At 41.5% G+C, this 27,015-nt stretch overlaps 1 protein-coding gene across 2 annotated transcripts in view; it reads left to right on the forward strand.

Annotated features, from left to right (window-relative positions):
* The window catches only part of brd4 (bromodomain containing 4), a 111,405-nt gene that overhangs the window by 3,671 nt on the left and 80,719 nt on the right, over window positions 1–27,015 (forward strand). The window contains exon 1 of one of the 2 annotated variants that reach the window (XM_061982044.2): window positions 20,463–21,382. The exons of the other annotated variant lie outside the window; for it this stretch is intronic. Coding sequence (XP_061838028.2) covers window positions 21,285–21,382 — 98 coding nt within the window. The 5' untranslated portion in view covers window positions 20,463–21,284. Of the gene's footprint in view, window positions 1–20,462; window positions 21,383–27,015 lie in introns of those variants that run through there. 2 annotated transcript variants of the gene reach the window in all.

Genomic DNA, 27,015 nt, shown 5'->3' on the forward strand with positions numbered 1-27,015 from the left:
ATAGGTGCGTTGGAAAACACGGACCGGAGTTTTTTTTTTTAAACTGGATCTGGATCGGCATTTTCCCATGCCTTGCCGATACGCAATTTTTGGCAAATATCGGGACATCCCTAACTCCTACCCACTTCTCCAAAGTGGGCTGGCTTAGGGTGGAGGACAGAGTAAAACAACTTGCACCGAGCCTAGTCTATAAAATCCGCTACACCTCCCTGATACCGAAGTACATGTCAAACTACTTCCTTAAAGGGGAACATTATCACAATTTCAGAAGGGTTAAAACCATTAAAAATCAGTTCCCAGTGGCTTATTTTATTTTTCGATTTTTTTCCCCAAAATTTTACCCATCACGCAATATCCCTAAAAAAAGCTTCAAAGTGCCTGATTTTAACCATCGTTATATACACCCGTCCATTTTCCTGTGACGTCACATAGTGATGCCGATACAAACAAACATGGCGGATAGAACAGCAAGGTATAGCGACATTAGCTCGGATTCAGACTCGGATTTCAGCGGCTTAAGCGATTCAACAGATTACGCATGTATTGAAACGGATGGTTGTAGTGTGGAGGCAGGTAGCGAAAACGAAATTGAAGAAGAAACTGAAGCTATTGAGCCATATCGGTTTGAACCGTATGCAAGCGAAACCGACGAAAACGACACGAGAGAAAGCGAGGACGAATTTGGCGATCGCCTTCTAACCAACGATTGGTATGTGTTTGTTTGGCATTAAAGGAAACTAACAACTATGAACTAGGTTTACAGCATATGAAATACATTTGGCAACAACATGCACTTTGAGAGTGCAGACAGCCCATTTCAGGCGCGCTAAGAACATATATTTTTCCACGATTTCAGCACTCAGGTTAACCATACCTAAATAGACACAAAATACTGCATTACACAAGACGACCCGAATGTACTCGAATGATTGAAAAAAATAAATGTTTTTAAGCTAAATTATTAGTAAACACAGTTTATGTATAATAATTTACGTAAAACCGCGAGTAATGAATAAAGTTTTCATCAATTAATATATTCTGTAGACATACCCTCATCCGCTCTCTTTTCCTGAAAGCTGATCTGTCCAGTTTCGGAGTTGATGTCAGCAGGCCAGGGAAGCTAGGGTCGATATTCTTCGATATCCACACATTCTTGCCATCTCTGTCGTAGCATAGCTTTCGTCGGTAAAGTGTGCGGAACAAGCGACTGACCATTTCGTCGTCTTTCCCCACACCCTCGTATTTTGAACAAATTTCTTCCAATTTCTTGCCACTTTCGCATCTTTGGGCCACTGGTGCAACTTGAATCCGTCCCTGTTCGTGTTGTTACACCCTCCGACAACACACCGACGAAAGTGAGAAAATGGCGGATTGCTTCCCGATGTGACGTCACAACGCTCCGAGAGCGAATAATAGAAAGGCGTTTAATTCGCCAAAATTCACCCATTTAGAGTTCCCACACCCAGGTTTGTAAATACTGTAAATAATTCAATGTATATACTCTGATGATTATCTTATGTGATGACTGTAATATGACGATAGTATATGTCTGTATCATGAATCAATTTAAGTGGACCCCGACTTAAACAAGTTGAAAAACTTATTCGGGTGTTACCATTTAGTGGTCAACTGTACGGAATATGTATTGCACTGTGCATTCTACTAATAAAAGTGTCAATCAATCAAAGACGGCCAGGTAATACAAAGCACACCTTCTACCATGAATTGATTAACGTGGACCCCGGCCTAAAAGAGTTGAAAAACGTATTCGGGTGTTACCATTTAGTGGTCAATTGTACGGAATATGTACTCTACTGTGCAATCTACTAATAAAAGTTTCAATCAATACACGCTATCTTTTTTATCACATCCACGGGAGCTCGCAATCTCATTGTCTCTCCTTCGACAAATGGACAAAGTTTTTCGGAAAGTAGAATCACAGCTGACTCAAATATTCGAAAGTTCTCTTGCCGTTTGTCGGTTTGTAAACGATCAACGAGTCCACACAAAGCTAAGAGCCGGAGATTCAAGAAATACACGGCGCACTTTGTCCGAGGAAGGGGACCTTAAACGCTGGTTTAGTGCGGCTGAAACGGGGCTTAGGCTAAATAATTATTCGACAAATGGACAAAGTTTTTCGTGCATTGGAAAGTTCTCTTGCCGTCTGAGAAGTGTTGTATCCCAAATAGCTGCAATCGCTTTCTCTTAAGGCAGTGGTTCTTAACCTTGTTGGAGGTACCGAACCCCACCAGCTTCATGTGCGCATTCACCGAACCCTTCTTCAGTGAAAAATAAAATGTTTTTTTTTTTTTTTCAAATTCAAGACAAAATTAGATGTTTTTTGTAACACTTTAGTATGGGGAACATATTCTAAGTAACAAAGACTTAATTTAGAGTTTTTTGGACACTAGGGGAACATATTCTAAGTAACAAAGACTTAATTTAGAGTTATTTGGTTAGGGTTAGGGTCAGGGTTAGAGGGTTAGGGTTATAATGAGGCCATGCCGAATAAGGCATTAATAAATACTTAATAATGACTAGTTAAGAGCCAATATGTTACTAATTTGCATGTTAATAAGCAACTAATTAATGGTGAATATGTTCCCCATACTAAAGTGTTACCATGTTTTTTTACTGGTGCACAAAATGAAGCGTGCATGAACATCACCTTGTTCAAAGAACAAAACCAACACAGTGCATAAACTCACAACAAATTACACACCTGCAAATCAGTCTGACTTCTGCTGTTGCCGTATCCTTAATACGTCGATAGGGAGAAGTTTTTATTTACATGATGAGTCGGGTGTGTCTTGACCTCCGCCGAACCCCTGAGCCCGAATCACCGAACCCCTAGGGTTCGATCGAACCCAGGTTAAGAACCACTTATGTAGAAAAGGAGAAACACGGGAATGTCCGGATGACTCGCCTTCATATTTCCAGTGGTTAGCTCCGAGTTACGAAACCGCTTTATTATGAAGTTGGCTGTGGCACGGTCTTTCTGGCGTCACTTCCTCTCCGAACTCAGTTTGTAAACAATCAATGAGTCCATACAAAGCTAAGAGCCAGAGATTCAAGAAATACACGGCGCATTTATTTACCTGTGTAAAAAATTGTCCGAGGAGAGGAACCTTAAACGATGGTTTAGTGTGGCTGAAACGGGGCTTAGGCTAAATAATTATTCGTTTAAGGGGTTATCCGGCTTAGGCCATATCTACACTAAGTCGTTTAACCCCTTAAACTAATAATTATTTAGCCTAAGCCCTGTTTCAGACACACTAAACCATCTTTTAAGGTCTCCCTTTTCGGACAAATTTTTACACGGGTAAGTCAGCCGTGTATTTCTTGAATCTCCGGCTCTTAGCTTTGTATGGACACACTGATCGTTTACACAGTGAGTTCGGAGAGGAAGTGACAAGAACGTGCCACAGCCAGCTTCATAATAAAGCGGTTACGTAACTCGGAGCTAACCACTGGAAATATGGAGGTGAGTCATCTAGACATGTCGTGTTTCTCCTTCTTGTACATGTACAGACGCTTGTGGAAAACACACATGTATACCTTAAGAAAAAGCGATTGCAGCTATTTGGGATACAACACTTTTCAGACGGCAAGAGAACTTTCCAATGTCCGGCCAGGTCAGCTGTGATTCTACTTAGCGAAAAACTTTTGTCGAAGGAGAGACAACAAATGCGAGCTCCTGTGGATGTGATGAAAAAAGGTAGCGTGTGCTTTGTATTACCTGGCCGTCGAGGAAAACGGCGAATGTATTTGGTCTGGCAAAGCAGACTGTATCAGTTATTGTCCGCCATGTATGTCGCGGACTCAGCGTCTAGGTCCAGAGTATATAAAGTCACCAAAAAGGAATGGCCAATGAAGGTGAAGGCAAAAGAGTGAGGAGTATCCAGATCCCTAGTTTGATTGATGTCAAATGTTCTTTATCACATTGTTTCCGTGTTTAATAAAGATGTGATTCATTTATGATGTCTCAGGTGCAACGTTCCCTCTAAGGTGCGCGCCTGTGCAACTGCGCACTGCTCAAGCGTCCTCTACGCACGGCAAATCTATGCCACGCACAAAAACATTGTTTACGTGTCTAATAAAGATGTGATTATTTTATGATGTCTCAGGTGTGATTCACTACAATAGGGCCTCACAGCACACTGGATTCCAGTTCATTGAAATACCACAACACTATTGATAAGTTACATTTAGGAACTTGCACACAAAGCAACACTGGAGGTGACTATGACGTGGGCATTTTCCGCGCATGCGTACTAGGTCGTGCTGGAGGGTGCGGGGGGTCTTAAATGGTGGCATTGTTGTGTGTGTGGACACGGATAAGGTTAGGTGTGATGCACCCTGGATAACCTAATCCGGCTTTGTGTAAACGGGGCCTTAGTGTAGACATAGCCTAAACCCCTGTGGCCTAATGTTAGGGACTTGGCTTCCAGACGATGCTTAGCCTTTAATCATTGAATTAATCATGGCCAGCAACAGCTCCTATCATCAAAGAGTGACTTTGATGACAGCTATATGACCCAACTTGTGTGTGTGTGTGTGTGTGTGTGTGTGTGTGTGTGTGTGTGTGTGTGTGTGTGTGTGTGTGTGTGTGTGTGTGTGTGTGTGTGTGTGTGTGTGTGTGTGTGTGTTACACGGCAGACCGCACTATTATTAGCAGCACTGTTACGTGTAATAACTGACACATGAAATGGAATATGACAACATTTTTCTTTTCACGTGTACACAAATACACAATATGTTGATGGGTTAGCCCCGGGGGTCAGCAACCCACGGCTCTAGAGCCACATGCCGCTCTTTAGCGGCGCCCTGGTGGCTCTATGGAGCTTTTTAAAAAATGTATGGAAATTGAAAAAAAAATGGAGTGATAAATATGTTTTTTGTTGTAATATGGTTTCTGTGGGAGGACAAACATGTCACAAACCTTCCTAATTGTTAGAAAGCCCACTGTTTATTATGTTTATGCTTCACTGATGAGAGTATTTGGCGAGCGCCGTTTTGTCCTGCTAATTTCAGCGGCCCTTGAACTCACCGCTGTGTGGACTGTGACTCAACAGTTTGTGTACATGTATAGCTTTCTCCGACACTGCCAAAGAAAGACATGTTTTACGCCACTCCTTTTGTGTCTCGTTTTATCCACCAAACGTTTTATACTGTGCGTCAATGCACAAAGGTGAGCTTTGTTGATGTTATTGACTTGTGTGGAGTGCTACTCAGGCATATTTGGTCACTGCATGACTGCAAGCTAATCGATGCGAACATGCTTTTTAAGCTATCATACTTGCCAACCTTGAGATCTCCGATTTCGGGGGGTGGTCGGGGTGGGACGGGGGTGTGGTTGGGGGCGTGGCTAAAAGGGGAGGAGTATATTTACAGCTAGAATTCACCAAGTCAAGTATTTCATATATATATATATATATATAAGAAATACTTGACGTTCAGTGAATTCTAGCTATATATATATATATATATATATATATATATATGTATATATATATATATATATATATATATATATATATAAAATAAATACTTGAATTTCAGTGTTCATTTATTTACACATATACACACACATAACACTCATCTAGTCATTGTTGAGTTAAGGGTTGAATTGTCTATCCTTGTTCTATTCTCTGTCACTATTTTTCTAACCATGCAGAACACCCTCTCTGATGATGCATTGCTGCTTTCATCAAATGCACTAGATGGCAGTATTGTCCTGTTTAAGAGTGTCACATCATTGCTGTTTACGGCAGACGAACTGCTTTACGGTATACAAAAACGTAACTGTGTGTTGTTACCGCGCTGGGAGGACGTTAATGAAACTGCCTAACAATAAACCCACATAAGAAACCAAGAACTTGCCCTCCATCATTCTACAGTTATAACCTGATTGGGCAGGTACGCTGAGGACCTGAGTCCGCCTGAATTTCGGGAGATTTTTGGGAGAAAATTTGTCCCGGGAGGTTTTCGGGAGAGGCGCTGAATTTCGGGAGTCTCCCGGAAAATCCGGGAGGGTTGGCAAGTATTAGCTGTATGTACATATCGTTTGTACGTATATTTGAGCTCATTTAATCTCCTTTACTTATGTCCTCTGTGTGTTTAGTTAAGTATTCCATCTTTCAAGACACAGTATCGGTATGTAACATTGGCTGCATGTCTGATAGTTGTTTGTGTGCCATGTTGTTCCAGACCACAGCAAACGTTACCCAGCTTGCACCATGATAATACCTCTGTGTTGAAGTACCGTATTTTTCGGACTGTAAGTCACAGTTTTTTTCATAGTTTAGGGGCGGCTTATGTGTGAAATTATTAACACATTAGCGTAAAATATCAAATAATATTATTTATCTCATTCACGTAAGAGACTAGACGTATAAGATTTCATGGGATTTAGCGATTAGGAGTGACAGATTGTTTGGTAAACGTATAGCATGTTCTATATGTTATAGTTATTTGAATGACTCTTACCATAATATGTTACGTTAACATACCAGGCTCGTTCTCAGTTGGTTATTTATGCCTCATATAACGTACACTTATTCAGCCTGTTGTTCACTATTCTTTATTTATTTTAAATTGCCTTTCAAATGTCTATTCTTGGTGTTGGCTTTTATCAAATAAATTTCCCCCAAAAATGCGACCTATGTATGTTTTTTCCTTCTTTATTATGCATTTTCGGCCGGTGCGACCTATACTCCGGAGCGACTTATACTCCGAAAAATACGGTGCAGTACGTCTGACTATGGTTCCATCAAGTAGTGCGCACTAAACCATTTTGACATATTTTTGAGCGCCGTGTGTAATGTTCTACATTTTCAATGAAACGTCAAAGTGTCGGTGTTGCTTGCTTACGGGTCCTTGCTAGAGTCATTTATTGAACATCAACTTGCAGTCCACATGTCGACTATTGGGAAAATGAAAAGATTTTATGCTCGCCTTATAGTCTGAAGAATACGTTAATCAAGTAACATTATAATAACAATACACAATGATATATATTAACAAAAATCATTTGAATAAAAGTAACCTCTCATACCTGCCAACTACTCCGGTTTTCCCGTAATTAGTACGGTTTTCATCAACCTATTCCGGGGTACGGTTGCAGTGATAAAAAATAAGTTTTTTCATTAATTAAAAAAAAATATTTAAAAAAAAGTTTTATTCACGAAATCGCGTAACAACAATGACAATCGACACTGCTTCCCGTAACTTCCTATCGAGCCATTCCGAATGCCATGCGCGAGGCTATTTATAGCACCGCTGCCAAGCACGAGGCCATTGTTTCCAAACGAGCGAACGATCATGGAATCAGCCGGAGAAAAATCGCAAACGAGTCTTAAACCGAAAAGAAAACTGCAGTCATTCCGTGAAGAATATTCAAAAGCCTATCCGGGAATAATTATCCGTTCCAAAAAGGGTGAAAACTACGCGAATTGCACCTTGTGCAGACAAGATTTTTCGATCGGACACGGAGGAATTAGCGATGTAAAAGACCACGTTGGGACAAAAAAACACAAGTCTAATGCTGTTGCTAGCGATACAAGTGGAAAACTTTCAACGTTTTTCGTCGCCCAAACAGATTATTTGGATGTGATAAATGCCAAAGTTTTATTTACGGAGGCAATAATTGAGCATGGACTTCCAATCGCACTGGCTGATCACATGGGACAGTTATTTCGGAAAATGTTTCCCGACTCGAAAATCGCCAAAGAATATGGATGTGGTCGAACCAAAACTTATCATAAAGTTACCATATAATTTTTGCAGTATGATCAATCTGATAGAATAAATTTGGATTTTAGCCACAAAAAGGTAATGACACCAATGTTATCTATTGGAATTGTTTAGTACTGTTATACTGTTAAAAGTGTTTATACTATTTATGCTTTCAAGTCCAAGTTGAAGAAATCTTGTTAAATGTTGACAGCATAACTGCCAAAATACAGAAGTATGTCCTTAATATTTTTGCAGTGCTATTTCTGTTGAAAAGTTAAAATGATTACATTAGAGATGTGATGTGCCACTTTTCAAGTGTCTGATGGCTTCAATTCATTTTCATTAATTTTTCATATTTTGAATTCTTTTGAAAGGCTTACAAAAAAACTACATTTGAATTGTAATTCCATGCTATTGACAGGACTATTAATTTTAATGAAGTTAGCTTACCATGTTTACAGTATGATAATTGTGATAGAAATGTGAATTTTAGGCACAGAATATTTTTTACAATTGAACAAGGCAGTAGATTATACAAGCTTGGACAGAAAGTTAATAATGACACCAATTTTGTTTTAAATGGAATTGTTTAGTACTGTTTTACCATTTGTTTACTGTAAAAAGTGTTTATACTGTTTATACTTTCAATTAACAAATTGAAGTCTTGTGAAAGGTTGACAGGATAACTGGCATTAACTGTCAAAATAATTTCAAACTATTGAAGTTAGCTTACAGAATAAACATGTCAATCAACCCATATGATTTTTGCTGTAATATTTTTGTTTTGAAAAGTCACTGTGACTGATAGAAAAGTGATGGTTTTAGCAACATTTTAACCTGTCTGAATGCTAATAATCATTTTGCGTCGGGGGCCGAAAAGCCTGAACCCCCCACCAGGACTTTGTCTTGGACCTACTGGGGCCTGCGGCCCCTGGACCCTGGCTACTAGGTTTTTCTGATTTCAAAAGTTGGCAGGTATGACCTCTGCTCTGTAAACATCCTGAGGTTATGTTAGTGTTTACACTTGCTATATTAGCTTCTAATGTCGATAGTTTATTCAACACAGACAAGAAGACGCAATCGCTAACGTTAAATGGTCACTGGTGGACTACCTGTTGATGTTTGTTGACACTTAACTGACACTAAGCAAAGCTACTAATCGTAAGAGACTCCTTTATATTTAACTCAATACTTCATATTTGTTATGTCTTGCCTTGACTTTGGCGTGTACAGCTGGGTGGTGATCCCACAAAAGATATTAGAGGTTTTAGACCATTTAGCCGCAACTTTCTTTTGGCAGGTTTCACAAGTGGGTGAGCAATCGTCCTCAATGACTCCCTGGTTATTTTTAGCCACCCGAAATGTTCCCACACTGCACTTCAGGGTTTTTTGGGGGGGGGGTGGTGGTGGTAAAAATTTGCTGCCATGTCCTGCCGCCATTTTTCAACTAATGTAGCTTACCAGTGTGTCTCTCGATTGGTGCGTACAAGCGCGTTCACCACTTTGTTTTTGTCGCATGCAGGTTGTGCAGAAAACAACGCTCCGGCATTAGTGAGGAGGACTGAAACACTTTGTAGCGGACCCTAGGGCTGGGCGATATGGCCTTTTTTTAATATCTCGGTATTTATAGGCCATGTCACGATACACCATATATATCGCAATATTTTGCCTCAACCTTGAATGAACACTTGATGCATATAATCACAGCGGTATGATGATTCTATGTGTCTACATTAAAACATTCTTCTTCATACTGCATTAATATACCCATCCATCCATCCATCAATCTTCTTCCGCTTATCCGAGGTCGGGTCGCGGGGGCAGCAGCCTAAGCAGGGAAGCCCAGACTTCCCTCTCCCCAGCCACTTCGTCCAGCTCTTCCTGTGGGACCCCGAGGCGTTCCCAGGCCAGCCGGGAGACATAGTCTTCCCAACGTGTCCTAGGTCTTCCCCGCGGCCTCCTACCGGTCGGACGTGCCCTAAACACCTCCCTAGGGAGGCGTTCGGGTGGCATCCTGACCAGATGCCCGAACCACCTCATCTGGCTCCTCTCGATGTGGAGGAGCAGCGGCTTTACTTTGAGCTCCTCCCGGATGGCAGAGCTTCTCACCCTATCTCTAAGGAAGAGCCCCGCCACCCGGCGGAGGAAACTCATTTCGGCCGCTTGTACCCGTGATCTTGTCCTTTCGGTCATAACCCAAAGCTCATGACCATAGGTGAGGATGGGAACGTAGATCGACCGGTAAATTGAGAGCATGGCCTTCCGGCTCAGCTCCTTCTTCACCACAACGGATCGATACAGCGTCCGCATTACTGAAGACGCCGCACCGATCCGCCTGTCGATCTCACGATCCACTCTTCCCTCACTCGTGAACAAGACTCCGAGGTACTTGAACTCCTCCACTTGGGGCAAGATCTCCTCCCCAACCCGGAGATGGCACTCCACCCTTTTCCGGGCGAGAACCATGGACTCGGACTTGGAGGTGCTGATTGTCATCCCAGTCGCTTCACACTCAGCTGCGAACCGATCCAGTGAGAGCTGAAGATCCTGGCCAGATGAAGCCATCAGGACCACATCATCTGCAAAAAGCAGAGACCTAATCCTGCAGCCACCAAACCAGATCCCCTCAACGCCTTGACTGCGCCTAGAAATTCTGTCCATAAAAGTTATGAACAGAATCGGTGACAAAGGGCAGCCTTGGCGGAGTCCAACCCTCACTGGAAACGTGTCCGACTTACTACCGGCAATGCGGACCAAGCTCTGGCACTGATCATACAGGGAGCGGACTGCCAAAATCAGACAGTCCGATACCCCATACTCTCTGAGCACTCCCCACAGGACTTCTCGAGGGACACGGTCGAATGCCTTCTCCAAGTCCACAAAACACATGTAGACTGGTTGGGCAAACTCCCATGCACCCTCAAGGACCCTGCCGAGAGTATAGAGCTGGTCCACAGTTCCACGACCAGGACGAAAACCACACTGTTCCTCCTGAATCCGAGGTTCGACTATCCGGCGTAGCCTCCTCTCCAGTACACCTGAATAGACCTTATCGGGAAGGCTGAGGAGTGTGATCCCACGATAGTTAGAACACACCCTCCGGTTCCCCTTCTTAAAGAGAGGAACCACCACCCCGGTCTGCCAATCCAGAGGTACCGCCCCCGATGTCCACACGATGCTGCAGAGTCATTAATATATGCTACTTTTAAACTTTCATGCAGAGAGGGAAATCACAACTAAGTCAATTGACCAAAACTGTATTTTTTAAACGGTTATTAAGCAGTGGCACAAACATTCATGTCATTTCAAAACAGAAAGTGCAAGATTGAGTGCACTTTTGTGCATGATGTCACTAAGATGGCGTATCAAAACAACACTAAATTAAAGTGCGCTTTTTGTACAGAACGCCTCTACAATAGTTTAAAACAAATAAAGTGCACTTTTGTGCATGATGTCACACAAAGTATTTCAATAATTGTCAAATAAAAATGAGCTGCATAGTAGGAAATTAAATAGTGTATGTCCTTCACTATCTGGTAAGTTCCTGCGGACGTTATCTCCTTCTGTTGTTAAAGGGGAACATTATCACAATTTCAGAATTGTTAAAACCATTAAAAATCAGTTCCCGGTGGCTTATTGTATTTTTCGAAGTTTTACAGCATATGAAATACATTTGGCAACAACATGCACTTTGAGAGTGCAGACAGCCCAATTTTCATCAATTAATATATTCTGTAGACATACTCTCATCCGCGCTCTTTTCCTGAAAGCTGATCTGTCTAGTTTTGGAGTTGATGTCAGCAGGCCAGGGAAGCTAGGGTCGATAGGGGGTTTAGCTCGCTCATCTGCGGGAACAAACTGCCGCCATTGCTTGCCGTGCTACCGAGGTCCTTTGTCCCTGAATTGCTCACACACTCCAACAGATTCAATGGGGGTCTAGCGGCAGATTTCTTTGACTTTATCGTTGGAAATGCATCTGCTTTGAGTGTCGCAGGATATCCACACATTCTTGCCATCTCTGTCGTAGCATAGCTTCCGTCGGTAAAGTGTGCGGAACAAACGTCCAATTTCTTGCCACTTTCGCATCTTTGGGCCACTGGTGCAACTTGAATCCGTCCCTGTTCGTGTTGTTACACCCTCCGACAACACACCGACGAGGCATGATGTCTCCAAGGTACGGAAAACAGTCGAAAAAACGGAAAATAACAGAGCTGATTTGACTCGGTGTTTGAGAAAATGGCGGATGGCTTCCCGATGTGACGCCACGTTGTGACGTCATCGCTCCGAGAGCGAATATTAGAAAGGCGTTTAATTCGCCAAAATTCACCCATTTAGAGTTCGGAAATCGGTTAAAAAAATATATGGTCTTTTTTTCTGCAACATCAAGGTATATATTGACGCTTACATAGGCCTGGTGATAATGTTCCCCTTTAACTATTTTTTTCATACAGTGTTGATGTGGAAATAGTTGCCTCGGCATCTTGTTGGTGTGGCATCGAACAGAGATGTTGGCATGCGGAGTAAGCACTCTTCATTCTCTAGCGGGTGACTTTTCAAATGATGCTACATATTAGCAGTAATGCTACTTTTTGTAGCAACGCTTTTGCCCCACTCTTGACAAATTACGGTTGTCTGTTCGACATCTTCCCGCTTGAAGTCAAACCACCGCCAGACGATGGACCCCCTGCTGTTTTTCTTGGGCATTAATTCTTCCTTCATTTGTTACCAGATTCGCACCTTCTTTGTCTCGTATTACCACTCGCTTCACAGCTAACGTTACCCATGCCGCTACCTCTCTGCTCCGCGAGGGCGTATACGTATGTGACATATTTAAGAAGGTGCGCTTGTTTTACATCTCTGTGAGAAGGAGAGACAAGAAAGAGTGAGAAGAGCCTGTAGTGTAATGCCAGCAGCTAAAAGCAACTGCGTGAGAACGTATACTCGAATATCACGATATAGTCATTTTCTATATCGTACAGAGACGAACCCGCAATATATCGAGTATATCGATATATCGCCCAGCCATACTCGAAAGTAGATTGATGGACAATTGTTAAATGTGATTACAGACGTGGAAAACGGCCTAAAATTGTCTGGCGCCTTGCTTGGTGTCCCAGATCAGAGCTGTCTTTTTTTAGCCTATTGCTTTTTTCCCCTTTCCTATTATGATGCTGTTATTAGTTATGCTCTCCAGTTGCCATGGGAACTCTCTTTTTTTTTTGGCCCAGTTGCGATTGACCTCTGGATGAAACGGGACTGTTGGTTTGTGACCAGGCAAACCACATCTATTACAGCTTTTTTGGGGTTCACAGCAGGGGTCTCAAACATGGGGCCTGCAGACCATTTGCCGGTTCATATTTTGTGGCCCTTTACTCTTATCGTTTAGTGCCCGGTTTTTCAACCACTGTGCCGCGGCACACTAATGTGTTGTGAGATACAGTCTGGTGTGCCGTGGGAGATGATCTAATTTCACCTATTTGGGTTAAAAATATTTTTTGCAAACCAGTAATTACAGTCTGCAAATGATGTGTTGTTGTTGAGTGTCTATGCTGTCTAGAGCTCGGCAGAGTAACCGTGTAATACTCTTCCATATCAGTAGGTGGCAGCAGGTAGTTAATTGCTTTGTAGATGTCAGAAACAGTGTGAGGCAGTGTGCAGGTTAAAAGGTGTTTAATGCTAAAACCAAAAATAAACAAAAAGGTGAGTGCCCCTAAGAAAAGGCATTGAAGCTTAGGGAAGGCTATGCAGAACGAAACTAAAACTGAACTGGCTACAAAGTAAACAAAAACAGAATGCTGGACTACAGCAAAGACTTACTGTGGAGCAAAGAAGGCGTCCACAAAGTACATCCGAACATGACATGACTATCAACAATGTCCCCACAAAGAAGGATACAAACAACCGAAATATTCTTGAATGCTAAAACAAAGTAGATGCGGGAAATGTCGCTCAAAGGAAGACATGAAACTGCTACAGGAAAATACCAAAAAAAGAGAAAAAGCCACCAAAATAGGAGCGCAAGACAAGAAGTAAAACACTACACACAGGAAAACAGTAAAAAAGTCCAAATAAGTCAGGGTGTGATGTGACAGGTGGTGACAGTACACCTACTTTGAGACAAGAGCTATAGTGATGCTTGGTTATGCTTTAAAGTCATATCCAACAATTGCGACAACAGGTTTTTTATTGTCTATATCGGCTGCTGAGTTTCATTTTTTAATGATTTCTGTTGCTGGTGTGCCTCCGCACTTTTTCAACGCAAAAAATGTGCCTTGGCTCAAAAAAGGTTGAAAAACACTGGTTTTGTGTATTTGCGGCCCGCTCACCATGGGCGGCTAATAGTATAATATATGATGGCAATCTTGAATCCCACAACAAAATAACTTTGTCAACACTGAGATTACAACACAACAAAGTAGGGCTGCATAAATAATCAAAAGTGATAATGATCGTGGGTCATAAACATTTCAAAAGCAGGCTTTGCTGCATATCAAGTCAAGCACTTTCGCAACAGCGGCTTATCTTTAACCCTGTGAAACTGGACCGCCCATGCCAGAGGCCATTGTGTATGGGCACAGAGCTCCATGACGATGATGAATCACGCTTTTCCATCTGGCAATCTGATGGACCAGTCTGGGTTTGGAGGTTGCCAGGAGAACGCTACATTTCGGACTGCATTGTGCCGAGTGTGAAATTTGGTGGAGGAGGAATTATGGTGTGGGGTTGGTTTTTCAGGAGTTGGGCTTGGCCCCTTAGTTCCAGTGAAATGAACTTTGAATGCTCCAGGATACTACAACATTTTGGACAATTCCATGCTCCCAACCTTGTGGGGACAGTTTGGATTGAAGCGGGCCCCTCCTTCTTCCAACAGGACTGCACCAGTGCACAAAAGCAAGGTCCATAAAGACATGGATGACAGAGTCTGGTGTGGATGAACTTGACTGGCCTGCACAGAGTCCTGACCTGATAGAACACCTCTGGGATGAATTAGAACGAAGACTGAGAGCCAGGCCTTCTCGACCAACATCAGTGTGTGACATCACCAATGCGCTTTTGGAAGAATAGTCGAGAATTCCTATAAACACACTCCGCAACCTTGTGGACAGCCTTCCCCGAAAGAGTTGAAGCTGTAATAGCTGCAAAAGGTGGACCCACATCATATTGAACCCTATGGGTTAGGAATGGGATGGCACTTCAAGTTCATATGTGAGTCAATGCAGGTGGCTAAATACTTTTGGCAACATAGTGTAGTTTTGATGCCTTCAGTGACAATCTACAATGTAAATAGACATGAAAATAAATAATAGAGTTTTGAAAAATGGAAATAAGAACTAAAGGCATTGTGTAAAGAGAAAAAGATGAAAAGTTAATATTGATAATGACCAAAAAAAAACAAAAAGGTTTGTCTTTAAATGTTTAATGTTTATTTAGCTTTTTTTATGAAGACTATTTAATTATGTTAATAAGACTATTTCATTATAAATGACATGATGTCACGTTCACACAACGGCAGCACCGCAAGTAGGTTGCCAAACTTTGGGAAATGCTATGTTTTACCTAACATTGTAAAGAATTATGATTAATTGATAAAAATAAACGATAATTATTTTGGCTATAATTGTGCAGCCCTAATGTCCACTGCAGAGGAGGGTTAGCCTTTGCCATGCATCAATTGCTCTCATTACTGCTGACTTCCTCTCGGGGTTGTCTCAGACTCGTTCTCATAACTGGATTAGTGCAATTTGCAACCGTCACTACCAACGTAATTAAAATAATTATTGAAGTAATTGAGTAGGTGGAGTTCACTGCTTGCCATTTGATTGGTTTTCTTTTGTTCCGCATTTGCTGTTGACAAATATCATGAAAGCATTGACGGCCAAATTCTACCACACCCAAATTATACGGTTGTGTTCCTGTCACCCAGCAAACAAAGCAGTTCGGTTCTGGAAAGTCTCAATGTTCAGGAATCACAGCTTCTCAGATAATAATGATCTGCATTACTTGCTACTTACTGCTCAGCGTTCATGTTGGTTACTAAACACTGGGTTCTGACCTTTTTTTAAGTAGTGTGTTAGAAGGGAAGACCTCATTTACTATCTTTGCTGCAACATAAGAGTAAACAGGTGATGCTAAGTTTGTCGCATTAGTGTCAGTGGTTAGTTTTATGAAAGTTTTCATGACATACAGTATGTTTGTGTGTTTTAAACTTTTGACTTGTCCTTTGTTCTTCTGAAATTGGTTTGGTTTAGCTTACCGCTGACATTTTTTTGGTTACGTCAATCTATTGTAGGGCTGTCTTTGACTATGAATTTTTATAGTTGAATCTGATTCGTTAGATTTTGATCAGTCATATGTATGGCGTTTTCTTTCGGAGGATAAATATGCAGTACTGACCAGAGGTGGGTAGTAACGCGCTACATTTACTCCGTTACATCTACTTGAGTAACTTTTGGGATAAATTGTACTTCTAAGAGTAGTTTTAATGCAACATACTTGTACTTTTACTTGAGTATATTTATAGATAAGAAATGCTACTTTTACTCCGCTACTTTTATCTACATTCAGCTCGCTACTCGCTACTAATTTTTATCGATCTGTTAATGCACGCTTTGTTTGTTTTGGTCTGTCAGACAGACCTTCATAGTGCCTGCGTTTCAACAAGTACAGTCACTGGTGACATTCACTCCGTTCCACCAATCAGATGCAGTCACTGGTGACGTTGGACCAATCAAACAGAGCCAGGGGTCACATGACCTGACTTAAACAAGTTGAAAAACGTATTTGGGTTTTACCATTTAGTGGTCAATCGTACGGAATATGTACTGTACTGTGCAATCTACTAATAAAAGTTCCAATCAATCAGTCAAAAGTGTGAAGGAAAAAAGACCCTTTTTTATTTCAACCGTACATCCCGTCAAAAGCCTAAAGACTGACTGCACCGTTCCTGTCTTCACAATAAAAGTGCCGCTCCATCGCGCCTGCGCTTTCAAAATAAGAGTCTCCGAAAGCCAGCGCAAACAAGCTAGCAAGCTACGGAGTTTGCCGCCAATGTATTTCTTGTAAAGTGTATAAAAACGAATATGGAAGCTGGACAAATAAGAAGCCAAAAACCAACCACTTTCATGTGGTATTAGACAGAAAGGAGGAACTTTTTCTCTCCTCCATTTGAAAACGTGGACGTTATCATCACTACTGTCTGATTACAATCAATGCAAGTCATCAGAATCAGGTAATACACCAACTTATATTCTTGTTTTCATGAAAGAAAGGAATCTATATGTGTTAAACATGCATGTATATTCATTAAAACACCTTTAACATGTAAACAAAAACGGCAAAATAAATAACTATAAATTATATACTGTATATATCAATGTATGTATATATATATATATATATATATATATATATATATATATATATATATATATATATATATATATATATGATATGTGTGTGTATGTTACTCATCAGTTACCGTACTCAGTACTTGAGTAGTTTTTTCACAACATACTTTTTACTTTTACTCAAGTAAATATTTGGGTGACTACTCCTTACTTTTACTTGAGTAATACATCTCTAAAGTAACAGTACTCTTACTTGAGTACAATTTCTGGCTACTCTACCCACCTCTGGTACTGACTAGTGTTGTCCCGATACCAATAGTTTGATACCAGTACCAAAATGAATTTCGATACTTTTCGATACTTTTCTAAATAAAAGGGACCACAAAAAATGGCATTATTGGCTTTATCCATCCATCCATCCATTTTCTACCGCTTATTCCCTTTGGGGTCGCGGGGGGTGCTGGAGCCTATCTCAGCTACAATCGGGCGGAAGGCGGGGTACACCCTGGACAAGTCCCCACCTCATCGCAGGGCCAACACAGATAGACGGACAACATTCACACTCACATTCACACACTAGGGCCAATTTTAGTGTTGCCAATCAACTTATCCCCAGGTGCATGTCTTTGGAAGTGGGAGGAAGCCGGAGTACCCGGAGGGAACCCACGCAGTCACGGGGAGAACATGCAAACTCCACACAGAAAGATCCCGAGCCCGGGATTGAACCCAAGACTACTCAGGACCTTCGTATTGTGAGGCAGACGCACTAACCCCTCTGCCACCGTGAAGCCAATTATTGGCTTTATATTAACATGAAATCTTAGGGTACATTAAACATATGTTTATTATTGCAAGTTTGTCCTTAAATAAAATAGTGAACATACTAGACAACTTGTCTTTTAGTAGTAAGTAAACAAACAAAGGCCCCTAATTAGTCTGCCCACGTATGCAGTAACATACTGTGTCATTCCCCATTCTATTATTTTGTCAACATTATTAAGGACAGGTGGTAGAAAATTTATTATTAATCTACTTGTTCATTTACTGTTAATATCTGCTTATTTTCTCTTTCAACATGTCCTATCTACACTTCTGTTAAAATGTAATAATCACTTATTCTTCTGTTGTTTGATACTTTGCATTAGTTTTGGATGATACCACAAATTTAGGTATCAATTTGATACCAAGTAGTTACAGGATCATACATTGGTCATATTCAAAGTCCTCATGTGTCCAGGGACATATTTCCTGAGTTTATAAACATAATATTAATTTTTTTTTAAACGTAAGAACATTTTGTGACGCTAAAAAATATCGATGTAATCATAGTAGTATTGACTATCATTACAGTGGATGTTAGGTGTAGATCCATCCATGGCGTTTGTTTACATTGTCAAGCTGGTGAGCTACGGTGTGTAGTGAAGCATGTTTAGCTATTCCTCGTCCTGCAGGGATGATACTGGTAAGAAACTTACTGAGTCGTTTAACCCCTTAAACGAATAATTATTTAGCCTAAGCCCCGTTTCAGACACACTAAACCATCGTTTAAGGTTCCCCTCCTTGGACAAATTTTTACTCGGTTAAGTGCGTTGTGTATTTCTTGAATCTCCGGCTCTTAGCTTTGTATGGACTCATTGATTGTTTACAAACTGAGTTCGGAGAGGAAGTGATACCAGAAAGACCACGCCCCACACAAGAAGTGACGTCAGAAAGAACGCGCCACACCCAGCTTCATAGTAAAGCGGTTTCGGTAGCTCGTAGCTAACCACTGGAAATATGAAGGCGAGTTATCCAGACATGCCCGTGTTTCTCCTTCTTCTACATGTACAGACGCTTGTGGAAATCACACATGAAATGATTGATTGATTGATTGAAACTTTTATTAGTAGATTGCACAGTACAGTACATATTCCGTACAATTGACCACTAAATGGTAACACCCCAATAAGTTTTTCAACTTGTTTAAGTCGGGGTCCACATTAATCAATTCATGGTAAGAATACCTTAAGAGAAAGCGATTGCAGCTATTTCGGATTCAACACTTCTCAGACGGCAAGAGAACTTTCCAATGCATGAAACACTTTGTCCATTTGTCGAAGGAGAGTCAACGAGAATGCGAGCTCCTGTGGATGTGATAAAAAAAAGGTAGCGTGTGCTTTGTATTACCTGTCTGTCGAGGGAAACGGCAAATGCATTTGGACTGGAAAAGCAGACTGTATCAGTTATTGTCCGCCATGTATGTTGCGGATCATCACTTTACTGAGCAAAACTCTTTATTGTCGGCCATAAACACATCACCAAAACATTAGTAAAAAAAAAAATATCTAGCAAAAGTGTTCATTTTCTGCAGTACAGACCAGACCAAAAGCAACTTTGTTATATCAACAGCAGCCGCTCGCTCTTTCTCACTTGCGCCAACACATATGGCACTTAGCCAGTGATGCGTTTACAGCCACACAATAAGTCGGACAACTCCAACACCACATATAAAGTGTCATTCCAGGTCGTTACACTATGATTTACCAATCAAATGTGTGCTTATTCTAGTGTCATTTATTAGGAATCTTAATTTATAAATATTAATCATGAAATGCTGTTAGTATATTAAATAAATACTAATAAAAAATATATTTTTTACAAACAGGAAGTTGCAGGAATGTACACATGATCCCCTGCTTACATCTCATTGTGCAACATGTGAATGTTTTAATGGCAACTGAAAGGGGTACACATTATTTCCAAAGCAGGACCTCCACCCAGACAAACAATACAAGTACACAGTTCATGAAAAACAATATATTTTTTTGTTATTGTCATTGTAAGTGGGCCTAAACACTTATATTAGGAAATAACCTCATGGAAATGACTGCTGTCATTTGATTATAATAATAAGAGAATGTTGTCTGTCTATCTGTGTTGGCCCTGCGATGAGGTGGCGGCTTGTCCAGGGTGTACCCCGCCTTCCGCCCGAATGCAGCTGAGATAGGCTCCAGCACCCCAGCGACCCCGAAAGGGACAAGCGGTACAAAATGGATGGATGGATGGAGATTGAACTTGTTATTTAGTCAGGTTTGGGACAGGTGTGCTGCTGGTGTAGCCACAGTGTTGCTCACATGAGCTCCACTGAATGCTCAGGGACTTTTTGCGTTTGCTCACACACATGAACAATTAGAGGGAACATTGCTCAGGTGTGATTCACTACAATAGGGCCCCACAGCACACTGGATTCCAGTTAATTGAAATACCACAACACTGGATATTGTTCAGATAAGTTACATTTAAGAACTTGCACACAAAGCAACACTGGAGGTGACTATGACATGCGGAGAGGTTGTGTGTGGATACAGAGAAGGTTAGGTGTGATTTACCCTGGATAACCTTATCTTAATGTAAACGGGGCCTAAGTTGCAAGGCAGTATCGCCGAAAGGAAGAGGGTGAGTGTGGGTGTAGCATGATGCAATGGGCAGAAGCAGAGACAGGAAGGAGGTGGGGGGTGTTTAAGGTGTGAGAGAGTGCAAGGACGTCCAGCTATTGATGGGGAACAAGGAGAGGGGTGGAATGAGGCAGCACGTAGGCGAGCCAGGAAGGGAGGGGTGTGTGTGTGTGGGCTGAGACTCGGCTGAATGAGGAAGCGGCAGAGCCATTTTCGCTCTTCAGAAACTACACGCCGGTCCGCCTGTGCTAGGCAGCGCGCCACCCAGGGGATAGAAGTCCTCCTGGATTCACACCGGGATCCTCTCTCGCTCGCCGAGCGTACCTCCTGCTCTGGCTGCCGGATTTCATTTTCATTTGGGGAGGCCCTTGAAGAGGACACAATGGAGCGAAGAGCCTTTGGCAACTGGGCCGTTGTACTACTGAGAGGGGGATGGGGTAGAGAGAAGACCGGCGCACACAGCTAACACAGCCTGCCTGGCTGCCGGCTTCCGTGGCCTCTTCTCCTCTCCTGAACCCGCTCTTCCCGTCTCCCGGGCTATTTCTTTTCTTTTCCTGGAAAGGCCGCCCCCTCTAAATCCACCAGGACTACGCAATGGGTTCACTCATCATGTTCTGTGGGATTTTAGGACACACACCAGAGCCACAGGCTTAAAAATCTGCGCTCTGGATGACAGAAAAGGAAAAGCAAACTTTCCTTAAATCTTTTTTTCTGCCCGCCTCCCTTTGGAATTGTGGCTTGTTTCTGTGCCGTGGAGTTGATTTAAATGGATTACAAGATGCATGCCAAGTCTAATGATTTGCTGGATTTCCAAAAACTGGATGCCCTTCTGGAAAAGATTGCACATTCAGTCTCTGTGAAAAGGTAATAGAATTCACTTTTACGGTTACAAGTTTAGTTTATTTTACTAATACTATCAGTTCCAAACAATGCGTAGTTAATAAGCTGACAGAGAGCCTGAAGTTAGGGTTCTTGGGACTGTCATGTGGTCGCTATCTGTTCTGTTTTACAACCATTTAACATTCTCACCTGTTTGTCTGTTTTTTGTTGGTCTCGAGTGTTGAGGACAGTATTTGTGATCCAGATTTCTGCCAGAAGCCGTGAACCTTCCTCTGGGTGCGAGAGTAGGGGGTGTGGGGGAAGGGGGACGTCAGAGGAAGAAGGGGGTTGTGTGTCGGCTGATTCATGGAGATTGGCTTGCATATCCCGTCCAGCTGGAAGTTAAATGTGAAAGCGCCGGCGGGCTTCTTTTCTGTTGCGGTCTGTCCGTGAGTCATGGTTAGCCTGTTGAGTCACTTGGCATCTTCCTGCGCTAACTCGTACTACTAGTAAACACTCATGATAACCAGGAGGAGGAACTCCTTCAGTTTGGATGACTGGAAACTGTCCAGTTGACTTTTTATTTGCACAGTTCCGGTTTCAAACCTTGTGATCTTCTAAACTATCATGTTTATTACAACATGATTGGCCGTTCTCTTGTTATTTACGACCAAATTAAGCAGGGGGGAAACAGAGTTTCGACTCCGTTTATGGTTAACTGTTACTGGCAAGACCCTCTTTTTGTGGGTCGTAGAGGGTTCATTTGCATACAAAAACAAAATGAACCTGTCAGGCAGAGAAGCAGCTGACATTCCTGGGAGTGAGCAAATGTTACATTCCTAAAAAATCCTTCTTTTTTTTTTTGAGTTCACAAAATCCCTGATTGTATTGCGTTCTTATTGAAGTTATAGTCCAGTCTGTAACATACCTGCCAACTACTCCGGTTTTCCCTTAATTAGTACGGTTTTCATCAACCTATTCCGGGTTACGGTTGCAGTGATAAAAAATACGGTTTTTCATTAATTAAATTTTTTTTTTTTTTAAATGCGCGAGGCTATTTATAGCACCGCTGCCAAGCACGAGGCAACTGTTGCCATTGTTTCCAAACGAGCGAACGATCACAATCAGCCGGAGAAAAATCGCAAACGAGTCTTAAACCGAAAAGAAAACTGCAGTCATTCCGTGAAGAATATTCAAAAGCCTATCCGGGAATAATTATCCGTTCCAAAAAGGGTGAAAACTACGCGAATTGCACCTTGTGCAGACAAGATTTTTCGATCGGACACGGAGGAATTAGCGATGTAAAAGACCACGTCGGGACAAAAGAACACAAGTCTAATGCCGTTGCTAGCGATACAAGTGGAAAACTTTCAACGTTTTTCGGATTTTAGCCACAAAAAGGTAATGACACCGATGTTATATATTGGAATTGTTTAGTACTGTTATACTGTTAAAAGTGTTTGTACTATTTATGCTTTCAAGTCCAAGTTGAAGAAATCTTGTTAAATGTTGACAGCATAACTACCAAAATACAGAAGTATGTCCTTAATATTTTTGCAGTGCTATTTCTGTTGAAAAGTTAAAATGATTACATTAGAGATGTGATGTGCCACTTTTCAAGTGTCTGATGGCTTCAATTAATTTTCATGAATTTTTCATATTTTGAATTCTTTTGAAAGGCTTACAAAAAAACTACATTTGAATTGTAATTCCATGCTATTGACAGGACTATTAATTTTAATGAAGTTAGCTTACCATGTTTACAGTATGATAATTGTGATAGAAATGTGAATTTTAGGCACAGAATATTTTTTACAATTGAACAAGGCAGTAGATTATACAAGCTTGGACAGAAAGTTAATAATGACACCAATTTTTTTTTTTTAATGGAATTGTTTATTACTGTTTTACCATTTGTTTACTGTAAAAAGTGTTTATACTTTCAATTAACAAATTGAAGTCTTGTGAAAGGTTGACAGGATAACTGGCATTAACTGTCAAAATAATTTCAAACTATTGAAGTTAGCTTACAGAATAAACATGTCAATCAACCCATATGATTTTTGCTGTAATATTTTTGTTTTGAAAAGTCACTGTGACTGATAGAAAAGTGATGGTTTTAGCAACATTTTAACCTGTCTGAATGCTAATAATCATTTTGCGTCGGGGGGCGAAGCCTGAACCCCCCACCAGGACTTTGTCCTGGACCTACCGGGGCCTGCGGCCCCTGGACCCTGGCTATTAGGTTTTTCTGATTTGAAAAGTTGGCAGGTATGCTGTAATCAGCTTTCAATTTTCCTGCACATTTCAGCCAATTGTCCTGAATTTCACCTGTTAAATTTTCCCTTAAGTACCGCACACACGTGTTTATCAGCGGTATAAAGGGGAACATTATCACAATTTCAGAAGGGTTAAAACCATTAAAAATGAGTTCCCAGTGGCTTATTTTATTTTTCGAAGTTTTTTTCAAAATTTTACTCATCACGCAATATCCCTAAAAAAGCTTCAAAGTGCCTGATTTTAACCATCGTTATATACACCCGTCCATTTTCCTGTGACGTCACACAGTGATGCCAATACAATACACGTACCGTTACACCCCTAATACGCACACGATGATTAATCACTCATCCAATCCTTACCTGTATTGACCCCATTGACCTACTTAAGGATGATGGCGAGCCCTCAATTGTTTGTTTACATTCATCACAACCTTGTCCAACATCTCCATATTGAATGAGCACACCCGTGTTATCAGCAGGCATGCTAAGATTAGGTAGAAGTTGCTTATCGGTGATACGGGTTAAGGCTGTCTTGTCTTTGTGCATAGGCAGGGAAGGGGCAATTAATTATTTAGTTCTTTACTTTTAGGCGTTAGACCATTTTGGTGGTTCAAGTGGAAACTTCTTTACCTGAACTTGAATCGACTTCTCTTACATGAATGATTCATAGTTGCTTTCATAGGAGATCGTGACATCATGCTTCGTTTTTTTCTTTCTTCCTCAAGAGCACATTTCCTAGTGTGAGCTCCTCACCCCCCCAAACAGTAACCAAAGCCTTGTTCGCTTGTCTAAACATTCCAGTGGGTTCTGCCGTGATGTATGTCCAGGTCAAAGGGCAACTGTTATTCCAGAGTTGAGGGCCGTCTAGGACATGCTCCCACACACTTCATTGGTCTCACATATGGCCTTTTATTAATATCTCGATATTTTTAGGCCATGTATCTGGATATTTTGCCTTGGCCTTGAATGAACACTTGATGCATATAATCACAGCAGTATGATGATTCTATGTGTCTACATTAAAACATTCTTCTTCATACTGCATTAATATATGCTACCGGTACTTTTAAACTTTCATACAGAGAGGGAAATCACAACTAAAAGTGTATTTATTAAACAGTTATTAAAAGCCTACTGAAATGCGATTTTCTTATTTAAACGGGGATAGCAGGTCCATTCTATTTGTCATACTTGATCATTTCGCGATATTGCCATATTTTTGCTGAAAGGATTTAGTAGAGAACATCGATGATAAAGTTCGCAACTTTTGGTCGCTGATAAAAAAGCCTTGCCTGTACCGGAAGTAGCAGACGAGTAGCGTGACGTCACAGGTTGTGGAGCTCCTCACATCCGCACATTGTTTACAATCATGGCCACCAGCAGCGAGAGCGATTCTGACCGAGAAAGCGACGATTTCCCCATTTGTTTGAGCGAGGATGAAAGATTCGTGGATGAGGAAAGTGAGAGTGAAGGACTAGAGGGCAGTGGGAGCGATTCAGATAGGGAAGATGCTGTGAGAGGCGGGTGGGACCTGATATTCAGCTGGGAATGACTAAAATAGTAAATAAACACAAGACATATATATACTCTATTAGCCACAACACAACCAGGCTTATATTTATTATGTCACAAATTAATCCCGCATAACAAACACCTCCCCCCTCCCGTCCATATAACCCGCCAATACAACTCGAACACTTGCACAACACACTCAATCCCACAGCCCAAAGTACCGTTCACCTCCCCAAAGTTCATACAGCACATATATTTCCCCAAAGTCCCCAAAGTTAAGTTCATGACATGCACATAGAGGCACGCACGTACGGGCAAGCGATCAAATGTTTGGAAGCGTACTCACAGTACCGTGTCTGCGTATCCAACTCAAAGTCCTCCTGGTAAGAGTCTCTGTTGTCCCAGTTCTCCACAGGCCAATGGTAGCGGGTGACTTTTCAAATGATGCTACAAATTAGCAGTGTTGCAACGCTTTTGCTGCATACTTGACATATTACGGTTGTCTGTTCAACATATTCCCGCTTGAAGCCAAACCACCGCCAGACGATGGACCCCCTGCTGTTTTTTCTTTGGAATTAATTCTTCTTTCTTCATTTGTTACCAGTTGTCACACACACACTAGGTGTGGCTAAATTATTCTCTGCATTTGACCCATCACCCTTGATCACCCCCTGAGAGGTGAGGGGAGCAGTGGGCAGAAGCGGTGGCCGCGCCCGGGAATCATTTTTTGGTGATTTAACCCCCAATTCCAACCCTTGATGCTGAGTGCCAAGCAGGGAGGTAATGGGTCCCATTTTTATAGTCTTTGGTATGACTCGGCCGGGGTTTGAACTCCCAACCTACCGATCTCAGGGCGGACACTCTAAACACTAGGCCACTGAGTAGGTTAATGGTACATGGTGTCATGATAAGTGTGACCAGTAGATGGCAGTCAAACATAAGAGATACGTGTAGACTGCAATATGATGGCAGTCACACATATGGCAATATGACTCAAGTAAACAACAACATTTAATATATTTATTGAAAATATAGAACATTACACACGGCGCTCAAACATCTCTCAAAATGTTTTAGTAGGACTTTGGTAAGCTATGAAGCCGCACCACTTGATGGATTGTACTGTGCTTAAAACATACAAGTATTATTATGGTGTGTGTATAAGGTAAGACATTATCTGGTGTTTTGTTTCACAATATTATGCAAAAGCAAATTTTCTTACCTTCTGGTACCTGCTGATCTGTATTTGAGATCTGCATAAGTCCTGAATAATTGTGTGCGTCTGCCTTTGTTGTCCTTGCCAACGCCGTCGTCGATAAGCTTCTTCTTTTTCTCTATCTTCTTGTTATGGCACATTCATCCTCCACTGTTGCCATTTCTAATATAAAGTAGTGTAAAGTTCTTACTTATATCTGTCAGTAAACTCGCCATGAAAGTGCTAAAACATACCGGTGTAGTGAGTTTACATTATTCACCCAAGGAACTTTAGTTATTAGCGAGTTCAGGTCGGATGGTTTTTCACGGGACACGTTTTCGGCGATGTTGTTGTTTCCGGATGAGGAGATGCTGCTCCGTTATTGATTGAAGTAAAGTCTGAATGTCATTAAAACAGTTAGCGGCATCTTTTGACATTTCTTCCACTCCCGTCCTTGCACGCTACACCGCTACAACAAAGGTGACGGAGAAAAGACGCTGTCGAAGGTGAGCCGCGTAAATAAGACCGCCCACAAAACGGCGCATCCGGAAGAGACTGTCAGAAAGCGACTTGAAGATGATGTGTAAAACATCATCTATGCAACATTTTGACCAAAGAACCACCATTACATGTTATGTAGACTAGGGATGTCCCGATCCAAGTTTTTGCACTTCCGATCCGATACCGAT

Source organism: Nerophis lumbriciformis, linkage group LG24 (genome assembly GCF_033978685.3).
Source record: "Nerophis lumbriciformis linkage group LG24, RoL_Nlum_v2.1, whole genome shotgun sequence".
Taxonomy (NCBI): domain Eukaryota; kingdom Metazoa; phylum Chordata; class Actinopteri; order Syngnathiformes; family Syngnathidae; genus Nerophis; species Nerophis lumbriciformis.